The sequence below is a fragment of the Orycteropus afer genome, unplaced genomic scaffold (assembly GCF_000298275.1).
Source record: "Orycteropus afer afer isolate SDZICR_OR568_19922 unplaced genomic scaffold, OryAfe1.0 scaffold00358, whole genome shotgun sequence".
Lineage (NCBI taxonomy): Eukaryota > Metazoa > Chordata > Mammalia > Tubulidentata > Orycteropodidae > Orycteropus > Orycteropus afer.
The window spans coordinates 1650367-1667177 of record NW_006921945.1 but is presented as its reverse complement, the minus strand read 5'-3'; the positions used below and the strand labels follow the sequence as shown (position 1 = coordinate 1667177).

The 16811-nt window shown below is 51.9% G+C and overlaps 1 protein-coding gene across 1 annotated transcript in view; it reads right to left on the bottom strand.

The window, feature by feature from the left end:
• Nucleotides 1-1051: 1051 nt before the first annotated feature.
• Nucleotides 1052-16811, bottom strand: part of MKRN1 (makorin ring finger protein 1) — a 22621-nt gene continuing 6861 nt past the window's right edge. The window contains exons 4-10 of the mRNA XM_042782528.1: nt 14640-14768; nt 6653-6882; nt 5628-5854; nt 3082-3296; nt 2256-2366; nt 1613-1751; nt 1052-1264 (exon numbers count right to left, since the gene is read on the bottom strand). Of these exons, the coding sequence (XP_042638462.1) occupies nt 1052-1264; nt 1613-1751; nt 2256-2366; nt 3082-3296; nt 5628-5854; nt 6653-6882; nt 14640-14768 (1264 nt within the window). The remainder of the gene's footprint in view (nt 1265-1612; nt 1752-2255; nt 2367-3081; nt 3297-5627; nt 5855-6652; nt 6883-14639; nt 14769-16811) is intronic.

Genomic DNA, 16811 nt, shown 5'->3' with positions numbered 1-16811 from the left:
GTCTATCTGCAAGGCTCAGGAGTGGAATGAGGCCAAATACCCACAACAACAAACACAAAAACCCGACAACACAACCCCTCAATGAGGACAGAGGGCTTAAAAAGTGCCTGTACTCTGGCATCATGAACATGAAACAGAACGGCGTGTCTGAGACCCAGGCTGTGTTGGTATCAGGGACAACCAGGTCACTCTCCTCTGTGGCTAACTCCATTCCTCTATTCATATAGACAGAGAGCTAGCATTGCCCTAGGCAATGACTACCAACATCAACAGAATGCTGTGCCCTCTAAGAGCTACCTGCCACACTGTGCCGAACCACTACACCTGGTCCTTCCGCTAAGGCTACGGCGACTGCTTCTACACAGGGAGGAGCACGCCGCGTCCCTGCTCACTTGCACCCTGTCAGCTTGGAATCAGCGCCCAGCCTGGCCCGGCTTTCAAGGGTGTGCGTGCTTCCTGCCACGCTCAACAGAGAAACCCCTCAATACCCACACCTGTCCCGGTCCCCAGCAGTGTCACACGTGTGCAACTAAGACACCCAAACCACACAAGAACAAGTGCACGTGCTCGGGCTTACGGGGTAGGGACAGAGAGAAGAACACACATGTGCAAGTGTCACCGGAAGTGAGGAGGCTGCCACCCCGTCAGCCGTGGCAGGAGGTCCCTTGCCAACGTGGACCCCTCACCGTCACCAAGGCCGATGTTCTGATTCTGAACCTTGGGTCCTCAAAGTGAGTGTGGCAAGTCCATACACACTGCCCTAGAACCGTGTGAATCTGGCCGAAGACAGATGACACAATAAGCCTACACTAACTGTCTGACAGTTAAATTCATATTACAAAGAAACTAACTTCAAGATTTATTTTTGTAACTTTTTTAAACAGAGAAAACAACACCCTCCTGGGGGCGGTAGGCAGAGCAGACAGACTCTGGGTGAGAATGATTTCAACAGCACCTGGAGCGGGCAGGCCTGCCGAGGGCCACTGGGCTCTGCCGCGCACCCCGGGAAGAGCTACTGGCCGCGGCGCACACCGTGCGTGCGCCGTCGCTGCTATAGGTCCAGGTCGTAAAGGTCCTCCAGCTCGTCATGGAACAAGTCCCACTCGTCCTCCGAGTCCGTCAGGTCCTCGTCCCCACCGGCGGCCAACAGCATGAGCAGCATCTCGCCCAGCTCGAAGGTGACCACCTCCTCTTCGTCGTTGTCAAAGGGGTTGCCGCTCTCTCTTTCCTCGATAAGCTCCCAGAAGTGGTTCCTGCGTTGGGCCTGTAAAACACAAGCCGTGACAGGAGGGCACTGCTCAGCGGCATCTTCTATCCCGTGGTTTCTAAGGCAAACCGTGCAGCACGCCGAGGGCACGCCGAGCCGGACTTCTGACTTAGGGTCCGTCTTACCAACGCCCCCCCTCGGGCGGCGTGGCGCACACACGGCCTAGTCTAGAGTGCCCAGCACTCCACTGTGTCCTCACATCCCGCCCAGGCTCCTGGGGTGTCTGTCCTTCCACACGCTAGGCTCGCCCCGACCTCTGCGATCTTCGCCTTCCCTACCCCAGCCTGTGCGGGACTCAACGGACAGCGAGGCACTTCCCCTCCTTTAAAAAAACGCGAGAGTTACCCGGCATCTGCTCGATGCTCCCGCTTTCTGTCTCTGTGGTTCCTCTCTACGGCCGTCAGGGTAGGCGTGCTTGTAAAAACAGTTCCCTCCAAACGGGCAGCTCCCACGTCCTTCATCAAAATACCTGCACGCCTTGTTGCTGGAAAGGAAAATACCGCAACCCTTATTCACACTGGTTTCAGGCCTGTGTCGGCGGGCGTCCAGGCAGGGGTCAAGCCAGCACGCCTGCCGCCAGCCCTCCCCAGGTGCGCTGACACACTAACAAGGAGCAGGCCCGCTGCCCGGTCTCCGCTGAGAAGCAGCTCTAGCACCACAGAGCAGAAGAGGCCTCTGGCAAGCCGACACACAGGTCAACAGAGGACGCGCCGAGGCGGACGCGGCGTCCGGCCGAGCCCCAGCCCCAGGGCTGTGGCCGCCGCCAGTACAGACGCTGCTGTAACACAGTCCCTCGGCGTGGACCCCCGGACCGTGTCACAGCAGCACACACAGTGGGTAAGCGCTGTCAGGGGTGACCAAACAAACCGTACTGGGGAGTCAGAGAGGGTGGGAAGGAGGTGGAAGTAGGCAGGCAGCTCCGCTCTTTTCAAAGTGAGCCCAAGCGCCGCTGGGGCCGAAGCTCGAGAAGAGGCTACGGCACTCATACCTCATCGCCTCCTTGTATTTCTCAATGAGTCTCTGCTTCTCTTCTTTCTCCTCCACCCAGTACTCACTTGGAATGACAAAGTTAGATGTGATCCGGCATTCAGGGCAGGACCTGGGAAACAATGGAGAGGCTGCAATGCGGGTCCCCTTTCAGGCCCGCTTCTCAGGGACACACCCCGGTGCGCCACACCCAGCTTTAAAACGGAACTGGAGGCAGGCGGGCATCTCCTGAAAGGGTTCCACACAGTCACACAACTGACCACTCCCGTGAGGCAGTACAAACGCCTTTACAAATTCAACTCAACGGCTGGCCAGTTCAGAGAGAACAAAAATGACTTGGGTCAAAAAACAAGAGAAAAGACATTTCACACAGACTCCTTTTTCTTTCGTTTAAATAAATTTATTTCTGGTAACTTTGCTCTGTTTCGGTTATGTCGTTCTGTTCCATTATGAGAACAATCTTTAAAGGATGGTGGGTTATTGGCTAGCTTAATGGATGGAACCGGAAAGTGGAAACCGTAAAACGGAAGAAACATACATTCAGAGCTAGGTACGTCTGTTCACTGCGCCTTGACTGGCTAATCCATTAAACACAGCCTCCTCAGAAGCAGCACGAAGATTCTACTCACAGTACATAGGGTTTCCTCACCCAAATCAAAGTCGACAGACCAACTAAGCTAGAAGCTAGCTGATACACAAACAAGAAATGCCCAGTTCAAGGTACAATGCATGCATTTAAATGCGGTCCATCTGGTTGGAGGTTGGCACAAGGTAACTAATCCTTCCCGGAAAGAGAAAGCACAAACGGAGGTGGGGAGGAGTCTCACTTTATGATCTTGCTCTCAAACTGCTTCGCGCTCCTCCACTTGCGGATACACTTGAGACAGTAGGTGTGGTTGCAGTTGGACAGGATTCCAAAGCGGCGCTCGCTGGGGTTGGCCTTCTCGTAGACCACCTCCATGCAGATCCCGCACACCATGTCCTTACTGCGCTGCACTGCGAACGAGAGCTCCATGTCCTTCTCGTGGGCCTCGATGCAGGACTGCAGAGAGCGAGAGACAGGAGGTGCGGTCAGGGCCCTGCACATGCCAGGCTGATGACGCACATTCACAGGGCCAAACGGTCAGCTGAGGACAGCAAGCACGTGAGGAGCACATCCCTACTGCCAACAAGTAAGGACACGTTTGGTTCACAAGGGAACACTTGACAGTCCTGCGAAACTGACTGTGAAGACCCAGCTTCCAGAACAGTTGGAAGGGTCAACAGCAACCCCACTTTCTGTCCTACCCTGCCGCTCAGCCTCTGCCACACCCACCACAGAGGTAAGTTTTCATGCTAAGGTTGTTGGCTTTTTGGTTGATAACTAGAGCACGTAATTAGCATTAAGGCCCCAACTGACATCCTGTCAGAAAAGAGGAAAGGGGAAGGGAACTAATATTCATTAGGTGACAAACACGTGGCAGGCCCAGACCTTCCACATACCTTTAAAAAAAACAACAGCTTTATTGGGACATAATTCACACACCACGCAACCCACCCACGGGAAGTGTGAAACTAAGCTGCTTTGCGTCAATTCACAGAACCGGGCAACAGTCACCACAGCCCACAGCTGGCCACTTTCATCAGCCAGAAAGAAGGCCAAGCGGCCTGGCAGTCTCTCCCTGTCTCCCGACCCCCTTCAGCTCGAGGGGACCACTCATCTCCTTTGTCTGCATGGCTCTGCCTGTCCCGGCCTCCTGCCACGTGTGGCCTTGGTGTCTGGCTTCTTTCACAGCATCACGTCTTCCAGGGCTAGCCACGTGTGAGTGGACAGTCAGTGCTCAGCCCCTCTGTGTTCCCAAGCAGCATCCCACTGCGGGCACAACTGCACTTTCTACCCACCGAGCAGCCCCCAGTGTGCGGTCACCAGGAACAATGCCGCCACAAACACTGACACTGCAGTTTCGTATCATTTCTGAGTCCCGAGTCTTTACTTCCCTCCCATCAGGACCACCCTTGGCTGGATCACCTTTGGCCTGTGGGCTGCGGACTGGGTCCTGTTTTGTGTGGACATCCCATACTTTCTTTAAGAACCATGGTCATTATAAAAAAGTATAAAAAATGTAGAAAAGCCAACAGAAAAGTCACCTACAATCCCACACAGCCACTTACCATTTTTATTTCCTTGCCTTTTTTAAAAATCTTTTATATCTGTTCAACAATCCTCAAAGGTAGGCACTATTATTCCCAATGAACCCCAAAACCCCAACCCGATGTTCTGACTCCAGCAACCCTGCAGGGCAGAGTAGAGCCGCTCCACTATTTCCAAGGCTATAAATCTCCATGGAACCAGCAGCCTCACCCCTCTCCCGTGGAGCAGCTGGTGGGTTTGAACCGCTGATCATCTGGTTAGCAGTCGAGTGCTTCATCACTGTGCCACCACGGCTCCTATGAGTCCTCAATATATACTTGAAAAATCTGAGGGATTTAACCTGCCTAAACCCACAGGGCTGTAGGCCATGAAGCCAGGGTTTCAAACAAGGTCTCTCTCACACCACACTCACTCTCCCCTACATGACTGTATCAACTTGGGCCAGCAGAAGGGCTGAAAGAACATGTACTCCAACAGGGAAACGGCCCGCCGTGCAATGTCTTCCCAATAAAACATTCAAGCTGTAAGTGGCTTTAAAATCCACAGTCACACATTGCTGGAGGGATGGTAAAACAGTGCCACCATGTCTGGAAAGAGTCTGGTAGTTAAGTTACTCAATGCCACACAGCAGTCACCATCTCACCCAGCCATGCCAGTGTAGCCCCAGGGGCCACAAGAGCCCAGTCCACAGCCATACCGTGGAACAGCACACAACCCCACAAAGGAGGAAAGCCCTGCTCCGCGTTACAACATGAACGAAGCCTGAAAACATCATGTGGAGTGAAGTCAGTCACAAAAGGCCACATCTCACGTGGTCCTGCTTAGATAAAGTCTCCGGACGAGGTCAGTCCGGGAGGCCCCAGACTGGTTAGCAGCAGGGAGGGGAGAATGCGGACGACGGAGGAGTTCCTTCAGTGGCGATGGAAGTGTTCCAAAATGGAACAAGAGAGCAGTAATGGTGGCACAGTTGTCAGCTCAGGAAAACCAGTAAGCACACATTTGAAGAGTCAATTGTTCAGGGTGTGGCTACCTCAAAAAAGCTGTTACTAAAAAGCACAGAGGAAAAACCCACATAGTGGGTTCTGGCCAGGGGACATTTGGAAACGCATTTCGGGAAGCCAGGCAGGAGATCATCCTCACTGCCGCTGGCCGTTCAAGGTACCAGGTGTCTCTCTGAAATGACAACATGGTGAGGGGAACCCGTTTCACCTGCCTGGGAGCATACGGTCCCCACAGACTTACTTTGATGTGCTGTGACCGCTGGGCCGCATCCACTGGGTGCAGGACCTGCAGGCCACACATGTCACACGAGTCCCCGTGGAGGTACACACAATTCTCCCCATAGCGGCATTCGCCCACGGCGGCATACGGGCACAGCTGCTGCTTTGACTCCACAGCGGGCAGCTCCTTTCTGGGCTCCTCCTTGGTCACTGAGCCCTGCAGGGGCGCTTCAGTGCAGGAAGGGGCAGCTGAAATATTTAAGAGGCTGGTAAAGCTCCAAGGTGGACAAGGCGAACTTACAAACTATCAGGTAACTGTGAAGTCAACAGCACAAACACCAAAGACCTTCAGTTAAACTCCACAATGGTCTCTTGAACCATTCTCACTCCTGAGAGAACTGAGTTCTTTCTAATGTCCCAACAATCTACTGGACCACTCTCCTCACGCATGGGAGCTGAGTTCTTTCAAATGTCCCAATGGTCTCCTGGACCACTGTCCTCACTCCTGAGAACCAAGTTCTTTCTAACATCCCAATGGTCTCCTCGACCACTCTCCTCACGCATGGGAACCAAGTTCTTTCTCATGTCCCAATGGTCTCCTCGACCACTCTCCTCACTCCTGAGAACCAAGTTCTTTCTAACGTCCCAACGGTCTCCTCAACCACTCTCGTCACGCGTGGTAACCAAGTTCTTTCTAACGTCCCAATGGTCTCCTCGACCACTCTCCTCACTCCTGAGAACTGAGTTCCTTCTATTGCTGGTGCTGCTGACATCAGGGTTGTAGAAGAACTGTTCTATGTGATTTCCTGTGCAATTCGAACAGAAGTACTAAGCGGAAAAGCTTGTTTTTCACAGGATTCTAAATTTACTTCTATCAGGATACAAAGAGTTTCTATTACTCCATGCACACATCTTGGGTAACCCGATTTCAAGTAATAAAGATTATGCTACGTATGAAGCCTGGAAGAAGGAAGGTGGTGAGAACTAACTGACTGACAAACAATTGTGTAATCCTCAAACTTTTCCTTTATTCTTCAGAATACTTACTACGGCCACAGTAGGGCTGTCCTGGAACAAACTCGATAGCATTCACCCAGTCTTCTGCCCCTGCTCCGACAGTTGCAAAGTTTGAATTTCTCGATTCAGCTTCACCCGTGCTCATTTCAACAAGTGGTCCAACTCCTGACGGGAGACTTGAGGAAGCAGCGACGGCTGGTTTTGTAGCTGGATCTGTAGTAGTCTCTTCCTCCTGCTTCAACGGTTTGCTATGTTCATATCTGCAAATCAATGAAGAGTCAGCAGTCACCATCTGAACAAGACTCTAGAGGGAACACGGGTATATTCCAATACTGTGCTGTGTTCTCCGCAGACATATGGACCGCCTGGGAGATGTTCCAACGCAGGCAACAGATTTCTAAGTCTGGAGGGGCCGTGATGCTGCCTGCCTAACAAGCCCCGTATGATGCAACCCTACTCATCTAGAGACAGACTGTCAGCAGTGAGACTGCAGGCCAGGGCCGGCAAACCGGAAGGAGCCAATCAGTGAAGAGCGTTGGCTTTACAGGCCCTCCGGCCTCTGCCACAATATGCACCTCAGTGGCCATGATGCAAGAGCAGTCACAGGCCACCCTTCAGTTCACAAACTTTATAGACAAAAACAATCTGAGGCCAGATTTGGCCTTCAGGCTGCGTTTGCCCACCCCTGTTGTAGACGAGTTATGACACTTCCAAACCCACTTCAGTCAAAGAGTTTCATGGACACATGACAGTTCCCATGGTCACTCACCAAAGAGAGCAAGCAGCCAAATGTGTGCTGGATTCATCAAAGAAAGGTTGACGTTCAGGTTAGTAAGGGACCTACACAAACTGAAAACACTCCCAATTTTTAAAAAGAGCACAAAGTATTAAGAGACCGTATAACACGTACTTTCTTTTTCTATAGCCATCTATTCACCTGGTTATTTCCATTTCCAAATTACTTCCTCACAGTCTCATCTTTCTCTTCATTCATAAAACTACCATTAAATCACATCTCCAAAAACAGAATTCTTTTTCCTTCACGAGGAAATTCTCACAATTCTTTGAGCATTTTATGCTAAGAGTTTTACTCTGAGACAATTAAACAAACAGAGGAAAATGTAAGTACTCCATGTAAACTGCGTGTGTGTGAACCAGGGTCAGAGACAGTCCCCGGGTGGTGTAGAAGGTCAAAGTGCTGATCTAAAGGTTGGCGCTCGAGCCCACCCAGAGAGGCCCTCAGAAGGCAGGCCTGGAGACAAACTACAGAAAAACGGGCTGAGAACCCAATGGGACATGGCACTACCCTGACACATGTGAACATGGGCTCAATGCTCACCAATGCCTTTCTGTTTTAGCCGTGAGCCATGAGTGTCACAGGTGTCTGTGTCCAGACCTAATAATAAAGCAGCCCCGTCTAACGAAGGTGACCTCTGGCTTACGGGGAAATGTTTGCTGAGCAGGGGTCTAATTATTAGATGGTGCTATCTCAACCTTCACCTTCACGCTCTCAGGTATCAGGCAGCCACTGTGTCCAGCAATGCAGTCACTGAGCCCACCTGCAATCATCTACAATGAACAGATGCATTTCATTACACAGCCTGGAATCATGGGAGCTGTTCTTCACGCTGGGAGCAGTGCTCCATCCCCTCTTGGCAGCATGAGTGTCCCATAACTCTGGAGCCATAGACCACACCTGCCCTTGACCCTGGAATTAGTGTCCGATCCACCCCAGTCTCATCTCCGGCAGGCACCTTTCCAAGCATCCCACAGCTACGTGCAGAGAGGTTGTCTGCCTCCCCGGGCAGCTCTCTCCACAGCCCTCCCCTGAGCTGGAGGGGGCCCTGGATGCTAGCCCCACACTCTCACTTTCCAGATGAAGTCTTCCCAAATTCCCAGCCTGTCAATTGGAAAAGCAGCTGGAATTTGGGGAAGGAAGTGAAGGGGAAGGAGCAGCTCTGTACGGAGAGAAGAGGGAAGAGGCCTTGGTTGCTCCTGGGCCCACGGCGCCATGGGCTCATAGAAACGCTTCCTCTCTCGGACTGGACGCTCCCGCCATCTGAGCGCCTGGCTGCACGAAGCAGGAATGCACTTGGATATTCAGGTAAATTGAACTACCAAGGAGTCAACAAGCTGAGTCACCTTTTGGAAAACACAGGATATTCATGAGAAAGCCCACATTTACAATTAAATGAAGTGTCGGTGTTTTCAAATATTCTACAGTTGTGTGTGGGCCTAAAAGTAGTTGTTGTAAGAACAGAATAAAAAGAAACTGAGTACAGACAGCCAAGGCAAGTGCCGCTGCAGACACAATACTGCACTACCAGTAACAGCAGACACTCATCTCTGGGGGAACACCTAGGTGGCGAGGTAAACGGGACTAGACCCACGAGCACAGGTAGGTGTGGCACATGATGTTCCTCCATGTGGGTCTGCATGTGCTACAAAAGTCCATATGCAGTTTAAACATAACAGGAGGCAAAGCCAGGATAACTTCTTAGCCACAGATAAGCACCTTGACAGAGTGGGCCTCTGGGCCTGCAGGCTGGGGGGACCACAGTCACATGGGACATTAAGCTCAAGTGACACAGCATGGTATAGAGTGTTCTACATCTTACTTCGGTGAGCAGTGAATGGGGTCTTAAAAGCTTGCAAGCAGCCACAGAAGTTGGCAACTGTTGGTCTTTCCTCACCCGGAGTAAACGAGGGAAGAAAATAAAAAACTCCCAATTAATCCAAAGTCCAAAGGACTAATGGACCATGAGAACCTCAGCCTGTATGACCTTGAGACTAGAAGAACTAGATGGTGCCTGGCTACCAATGCCAACCACTCAGAAAGGGATCAAACTGGAGATCCTGTGTAGAGTAGGAGAAAAGACCAGGCTTATTGGTCTGAGAGAGACTGGTGGAACCCCCCAGACTACAGCCCCAAGTCACCCCTCAGGCCTGGAATTGAACTCACTCCCATGGTTTAACTTTCCACCAAGTAACAGACAGGCCTACGAGCTGAACACCTACATTAGGGAGATGCACTCCTTACAATGATCGACCGTGGAAGAACAGGAGGGCAGTGTTTGCACAGGGAGATAGCTGAGAGGGCAGGAACAGAGGCAAGCACCACACAGCGCAAGGGTAACCACAGGCAGGAAGTGGGAGGGGAGCTGGCACACTGTGGGGAACGGAACAAAATGTGTATCAACTATTGAATGTAACACAAATGTGTTTTGTAAAATTTCACCCAAGATCACAAACAGAAAAAAAAAACAAACCCTAAAAATGGAACAGAGATGCCCCATCACATTCACAGCCACCAGGGCCGAGCAGCTCCTGGTCACAAACCCCTCGGTGGCATCAAGGCCAGCGCCCAGACTGGGGAGTCCCCGCTGAAGAGAGAAGGGTCCGTCATCAGACGCGAATCTATGTGGAAAATTAAAAAAAAAAAAAAAACAAAACTTCAAAAGTTAAAGCGTTCCACTAAAAAAGGAACATACGTCACATGAGAACATTGCCTTGAAGGGATTACACTGAGAGGGAGAGAGCATTAAAATGAAACCCAGTGCTGAGATCTGAAGACCCTCTCCCTGTAACACGCCTACTTTGGCAAGGTGTCTTCATGTCCTTAGTGCCCGAGGCCGAAGAGGGCCGGACAGAAGCACTTCTGCAGTGAAAGTCCGTGAGAACCGGAAAGGACGACGTGCAGAAAGCTGGCACCGATAAAGCACGCAAGAAAAGATGACCCAAGATCCCCATTTTGTCAGGAGCCCGAGAGCAGGGCCTGGCCCACTGTGGCCCGAAGGCCAAAGCTAACCCAGCCAAGAGTGGTTCCAACTGGGGGAAAATAGAGACTAAAGACCCAGAGGAGTGACAGGAAACACTTCGATGCTCAGAAAGTTCCAGTGGAGCACAGGCTCACCCACCACTTGATGCCTGCTCCGAGGCTGCTCTGTGCCCCACCTCGAGGGACAGGGCAGGCTGCGTGGCCCTGTGCCAAGTGCACAACCTGCCTTAAAGGTTCTCCCACCTGCTGCAGCCACAGCCCAGGGCAGCGGCCGTTGTTAGGTGTTACTGAGTCGCTTCCGACTCACAGCGATCCCCCTGTGTAACAGAACTAAACGTTGCCCGGTCCTGGGCCATTCTCCCAGAGTAGGTATGTGAGCCCGACAGTGTAGCCAGTCAGGCCGTCTCGTGGAAGGGGCTACTCTAGTTCTTAAATTCGTTCTTTACTGGGTTTTCAGACTCTCTGATCCTTGTAGGAGAGTGTTAAGCGATGAATTTCCGCTGAGGCAACTCTGAAACCAAAGGTGAGCGTTTCTTTCTCATCTTCCAAAGGAGACTTTGCTGTGGTGTGGACTTCCAGCAATCCCTTTCTTTTCTTTCTGAGCTCTCAGCTCTGGCTGGTCAGCAAGCCCCCACCCCTGCTCACTCCACAGCCAGTATCTGCCTGGACAGACTGTCATCAACGTGAGATTCAGCAGGTCCACGGGGCAAAGCTCCTCCAAAGGAAACCCCAAGTCCACTGAGAGCCCAGGCCAGCCTGCCCTTTCCCCCGGGGGGAGGCCAGAAACAGTGCTCGAGCGTTCTGTGGCATTTAGGGGCCGCCGGATGCCAGCAGGCCCACAAGATGCAGAGGAGTCCTCAACAGAGAGAAGCTGGTCTCACCCCCAACAGCACCCCTACCCCCAAACCCTGCTCCAGGCACACTGGGCTGCTGTGACCCTGCTGTCCCCCTTCATGGTAAATGATCTGTCCCTCTATCATGAGTTAAATTATTTGAAGTCCCTGGACACCCAGCAAGACCTTCATGCACTAATGGTAAAGTAAGTCGGTTGAAGTCCCCCGTTTTGACTGTAAAAAGCAAGCAACCAGTCTTGGAACAAGCGCACCCCCCGGAAGATCCTTCTTCAGCTAGTCCCTCGGCAAGACTGTAACACTTTCGAAGGAAGTGACCCGGACAACAGCCTGGTCTCAGCCTCCCAGCCTCCAGACCCGCAGGACAGCAAACTTCTGTTGTCTGAAACCACCCACCTTGTGCTATTTGTTGCAACACCTAAGGGAAACTAATGTGCATTAGGGGGCAGTGAGTGGTGGTTACTGATGGCGGAATCATCTAGAAAAAGACAGCAAGAATGGTCACACAACTTGAAGAACGTAACCAGGTCACTGAAAACCACGTGGAGAAGTGTCGAAGTGGTGAAGGGTTTACTGTATTTTCACCACAACGAAAACTAGAAGAAATGACGTCTGTGTGTCCCGTCCCCCCGGCGGCTCCGTCCGGCACCTCACATCCTCCGTGTTCATCAACATTCAATTCCCCGCCTGCCGTACTTCACAATGATTCTCAACTGCCCAGCCCGTCAGTGAGCCCAGCTCCTCTCCAGGTACCCTGGTCTGGGTAATCTGCAGAGCTCACCCTACAAAGAACTGCTCATTCACGGAAGATGGATGTAGCATTTCCTGTCCTCCTTCATACTGTGACTGTAAGACATGACTGATGGTCTCTCACACACACACATTTTGGAAGGGGGGTAGTTTTTCCTTTCCAGCAATACTGACAATAGAAGAAAATGAGCAGAGTGAAATGCCAACTAAACTCAGATTCCAAAACCTCCAACCAAACCCTTTGTGTGAGTCAAGTCAATCCCAACTCACGGTGACCCTCCAGGCTGCAGGAGAGCTGCTCCAGAGTCCTCAAAGCTAGGATCTTTACAGAGTCACATCCCCAGGTCCTCTTCCCACAGAGCAGCAAGTGGATTCAAACTGCTGACCCTGGGGTTAGCAGCTAGTGCTTAACCATGGTGCCACCCAGGGCTCTTGAACTCAGATTCCAAACGACCCATTTCTCAGCTCTCGTGGTCCTACGACAACTATCGTTTTCTCTCCATCCTTATCGGATTTCCTAATAAAATAGATATGGTGTGACTAAACATTAGTATAGGAGCTCTGGTAGCTTAGTGCCTAAGGCACTTGACTGCTAACCAGAAGGCTGACGGTTCAAACCCACCAGCCACTCCTCAGAAGGAAGATGGGGCAATCTACTTCCGTAGTGATACTGCTTCAGAAACCCAAGGAGGGGGTCGCTATGAGTCGGGTCCAACTTGACGGCACAAAACAACAAACATTAGTATTCCACTCATTAATAATTTCATATTCTGTTGAATACGAAGGGACCTCTGGTGGTGTAGTGCCTATGGCACTTGACTACTAATCAGAAGGTTGGCAGTGCAAACCCACCAGCCGCTTCGCGGAAGGAAGATGGGGCAGTCTATTTCTGAAAGATATACCTTTCTGGTGGTACAGTGGTTTAAGCACTCAGCTGCTAACCAAAAGGTCAGTGGTTCAAACTCACCAACCTCCCCTCGGGAGACAGATGAGGCAGCCTGCTTCCATAAAGATTAACAACCTTGGAAACCCAATAGGACAGTTCTATTCTGCCCTCTAGGGGTGCTGTGAGTCAGAAACGACTCAATGGTAGGGGTTTGGTTTTGGTTTTGATTGAACTTTAAGCTATTAAACTATTAAAACCCAATAACTGATATATTTTTTTCCCAGACAGCATGACGTTAAAACTGGCTAGGACTTTACCAGATAGTCTTACCTAGTGTGGTAGTTTAAAACATGTCCACCAATTCTTTGGCATGCCTCCCTTCCAATGATGGAGCCGAACGCGTCCCTCCCCTCTTCAAGTGTGGGCTGGGCTTAGTGACTTGCTTTTAACAAATGGAAGTGACAGTGACTTCTGAGCCTAGGTCATAAAAGGCACTGTGGTGTCATTCTCTCTCTCTGATCAACTGCCCTGGGGAAAGCCAGCTGCTGGGTCGTGGGGACGCTAACCTGCCCTGTGGAGAGGTCCAGGAGGCAAGGAACAGAAGGCTCGGCCCAGGGCCACACTAGCGTGGCATCTCCAAGGCCATCCTCCACCCCTGGGCAGCCTTCCAACTGCAGCTCGACTGTACCCTCAGGAGAGGCCCTGAGCCAGAACCACCCAGCTAAGCCGCTCCCAGGTCCCAGATTCCCAGGAACCGTGGGACACAATGTTTGCTGCTTTAAGGAGCTAATTGTGGGGGTGATTTCACGGCACCAGATAACAAACACCCCTTGCCATTTTCTGAACTGGGACGATGACAGAGGAAAAGCTCTGCCCAGTGTCTAAAGCGAGTCCACCACTGTGGGGCTGTAGTGGCGGGTTCTGACGCGATGAACAGAGCCAGATGGCCCTCGATGACGTCATCACCGAGCGCCCCGGGTTCTGAGGTGAGAGGCACTCCTGAAGCACCGTCCCTGGGTCTCAGCCGCCCCGGATCCTAGTAATCCGTACGGTGAGCTCAGGGGACGACAAGCCCTCTTCACCCAGCGCCCGGGTGCGCCAGTCCACGTGCCCACCACCCCACTGTCGCTTCACAAAAGATACTACCAGGACGACCGAAGCCAGTCTTGTCCAGTCCAACAGGCTCATGGCTGGGGGAGAAGAAAGGGTCTTAAACAAACCCGCCCTTGGACAAACACCCACCCCCAGCCGGGGGGCAGAGGCTGCTCCCCCACAGCAGGGAAATTGAGGGCGTACCTCCAACTTGTTTCTAAAATGTCATGCCGTCCACTCCTTCCACCTGGAGAGACCTGTCAGTGTTAAGGAGCCCGGGGGGCACAGGGGCTCAGCTCAGCTGCTAACCGAAAGGTGGGTTTGGACCCACCATGTGCTCGGTGGGAGAGAGACCTGGCCCTCTGCCCTCTGACGGTCACAGCTGAAGCAGCCCCGGGGGACGGCTGCCCTCTGTCCCGCAGGATCACTCCCAGTTTGAATCTAGTGGACGGCCGTGGGTTTGGCTTGGGATTTTTTCTTCCTTAAACTTCTCATTGTGCTTTGTGTGGGGGTTTTGTGGTTTTCTTACAAACACCCCGGAGGAGGAGTTCCCACGGAGCGGTAATGTGTCCCTCAGGAAGAACTGGAATGCCGCATCTGACTCGCAGCTTGTCCCCCCAACCCCTCCCGGCCCACCCCCAAAACAGTAGCAGATCTTACCTGCAGAGGTCTCCGTAAATACAGTACCCTCGCTGGAAATACTTGCACACTACCCCGTACGGGCTGTCAGACAGGTCATGCGAGTAGCGACAGTTCTCTCCTTCCTTACACACGCCGTGCATAAAATACCTGCGAGACAGGGCACAGAATCAGATTTAAAACGGTGGAAAGACAGTCCTCTAAGAATTCACGACCGCTGGACTCCACCAGGAAGCAGACAGCATGCACGGAGAAGGCGCCCAGACCCTGCCCGGGCACCGTCTGTCACCACACCACAGCAAGGACGGCCCCACGCAGGGGCTGGGCTGGACTGACAGGATGCGGCCACGGGTCTGTCACTGCAGGCTACGCCTGGCCACTGCCCTCGCTTCAGTCCTGGGCAGGGGGCTTCTAGCTTACCACGCACCTGCGCCCAAAGGGCCCCTCTGTCTGTACTAAAACCAAAGGCAGAGAAGCAGGACCAACGAGGCCCAAAAAGGTTCGAGTCAGTGTGTGGGTTTTACAAAGAACCATGTTAGTTCTTCCAAAGCCAGCAATGAAAACACAGCACAACGAGCTGCACAAAGAGGCAGGAGATGGCTTTCCGGCTCCTCCCCTCGCCGGCAGCTCCTCCACCAGGGTCTCCACCAGGTCTCTGAGCCCGGCTGAGTGGCTTCTAAGCTAATTTCAGCTGTTACTAGGTTTACCTGAACCTACTCAGGTTTGCAGGTCTGGTCAGCCACAGCACTACTTTCTGCAAGCTTTGAGGCTGCTCAAGCCCCACAGGACCCAAAGTTTGTGTGAAGACCCCTTGTATCAACAGATCACTCTTGAGTGCACAGATGAAGGGAATAAAAGACCAAAAACAGCAGCTAATCCCACAAATCCATGTGACTTACACTGAAATCCCCACTACGGTCTGACCGGGCTTGCAAGGATCTCCACACACACCCATGGTTGAGAACAGGATGAGCACCTGATACAAGGACACTGCCGGATCATGGCCGTGGCCTGTCCAGCCCCCAGTCTAACACTTCACTGGGCAGGGTCCCTGCGGAGCACAAAGCTGGCTCAACCCTCAGGCCGTCTCTGGGGTCAGTTTGCAGGGGGATGTGGATAGTGCTACAGTTTTAAGACTTGTGAAATAGCTACCAAGGGCCTCAAGCTGGGAAGGTCAAGAACTGGAAACCCGACACACAGCCATGGAGTCTGCTTAGGGCAGCCTAGTGCTTTAACCATCGCACCACCAGAGCGCCCTGGCAGGTAATGCGCAGCTCCTGCATATAAGCAAAGACACTCTGGTGGTACAGCGCTTAAGACATCTGACTGCTAACCAGAAGGTTGGCGGTTCAAACCCATCAGCCACTCTGCAGAAGGAAGACAGTGCAATCTACTTCTGTAAAGATTTACAGCCTCGGAAACTGTGCATATAAGCACAGTATTGGACATCTTGGGTTGGTTATTAAACCAGTCTGCCATGCTAGCCACAATGTTTCCACAAGTGTATTGCTATATTCTGTAAGAAGTCTCAGGTATATAGTAAAGCTGACAAGGGACAAGGTTGTAGTCATGTCTTGGGCACAGCCAGCTACCCAGAGGGAGCGAGTAGTTGGACCTGTGGGCTAATGTCCATAGTTGAAGGGGACATCAAGCTCAATTGGCATAACATACTATACAAAACATTGTTTGTTCCACCTCCTACTTTAGTGAGCAGCAACTGGGACCTTAAAAGCTTGCAAGCAGCCATCTAGATGCAATGATGGGTCTCTCCTCGTCCAGAGCAAAAATGAAAACCAAAAATTCATGGAAACAATTAGTCCTAGCAACTAGTACACCATGCGATCCTCAGCCTATACGACTGAGACCAGAAGAACTAGATGGTGCCCAGCTACTACTGTCAACCACTCAGAGGAGATCTGTGTAGGAGATCCTAGATAGAGTGGGAGAACAATGTGGAACAAAACTTAAAATCATTTGACCAAAAAAAAAAAAGGGAACAGGTTTGCTGGTCTGATAGAGCCTGGTGGACCCATTGAGACTATATATGGCCCCTAGCTGCCCTTCAGATCTGGAATTAAACCCACACCTGTGGCTTCCAGCCAAACAAAAGACAGGCATAGGAGTTGAACATTTACCTAAGGTAGATACACTCCTTGGAGAGAACAATCATGGGAGAAAGAAGGGTTGTGTATG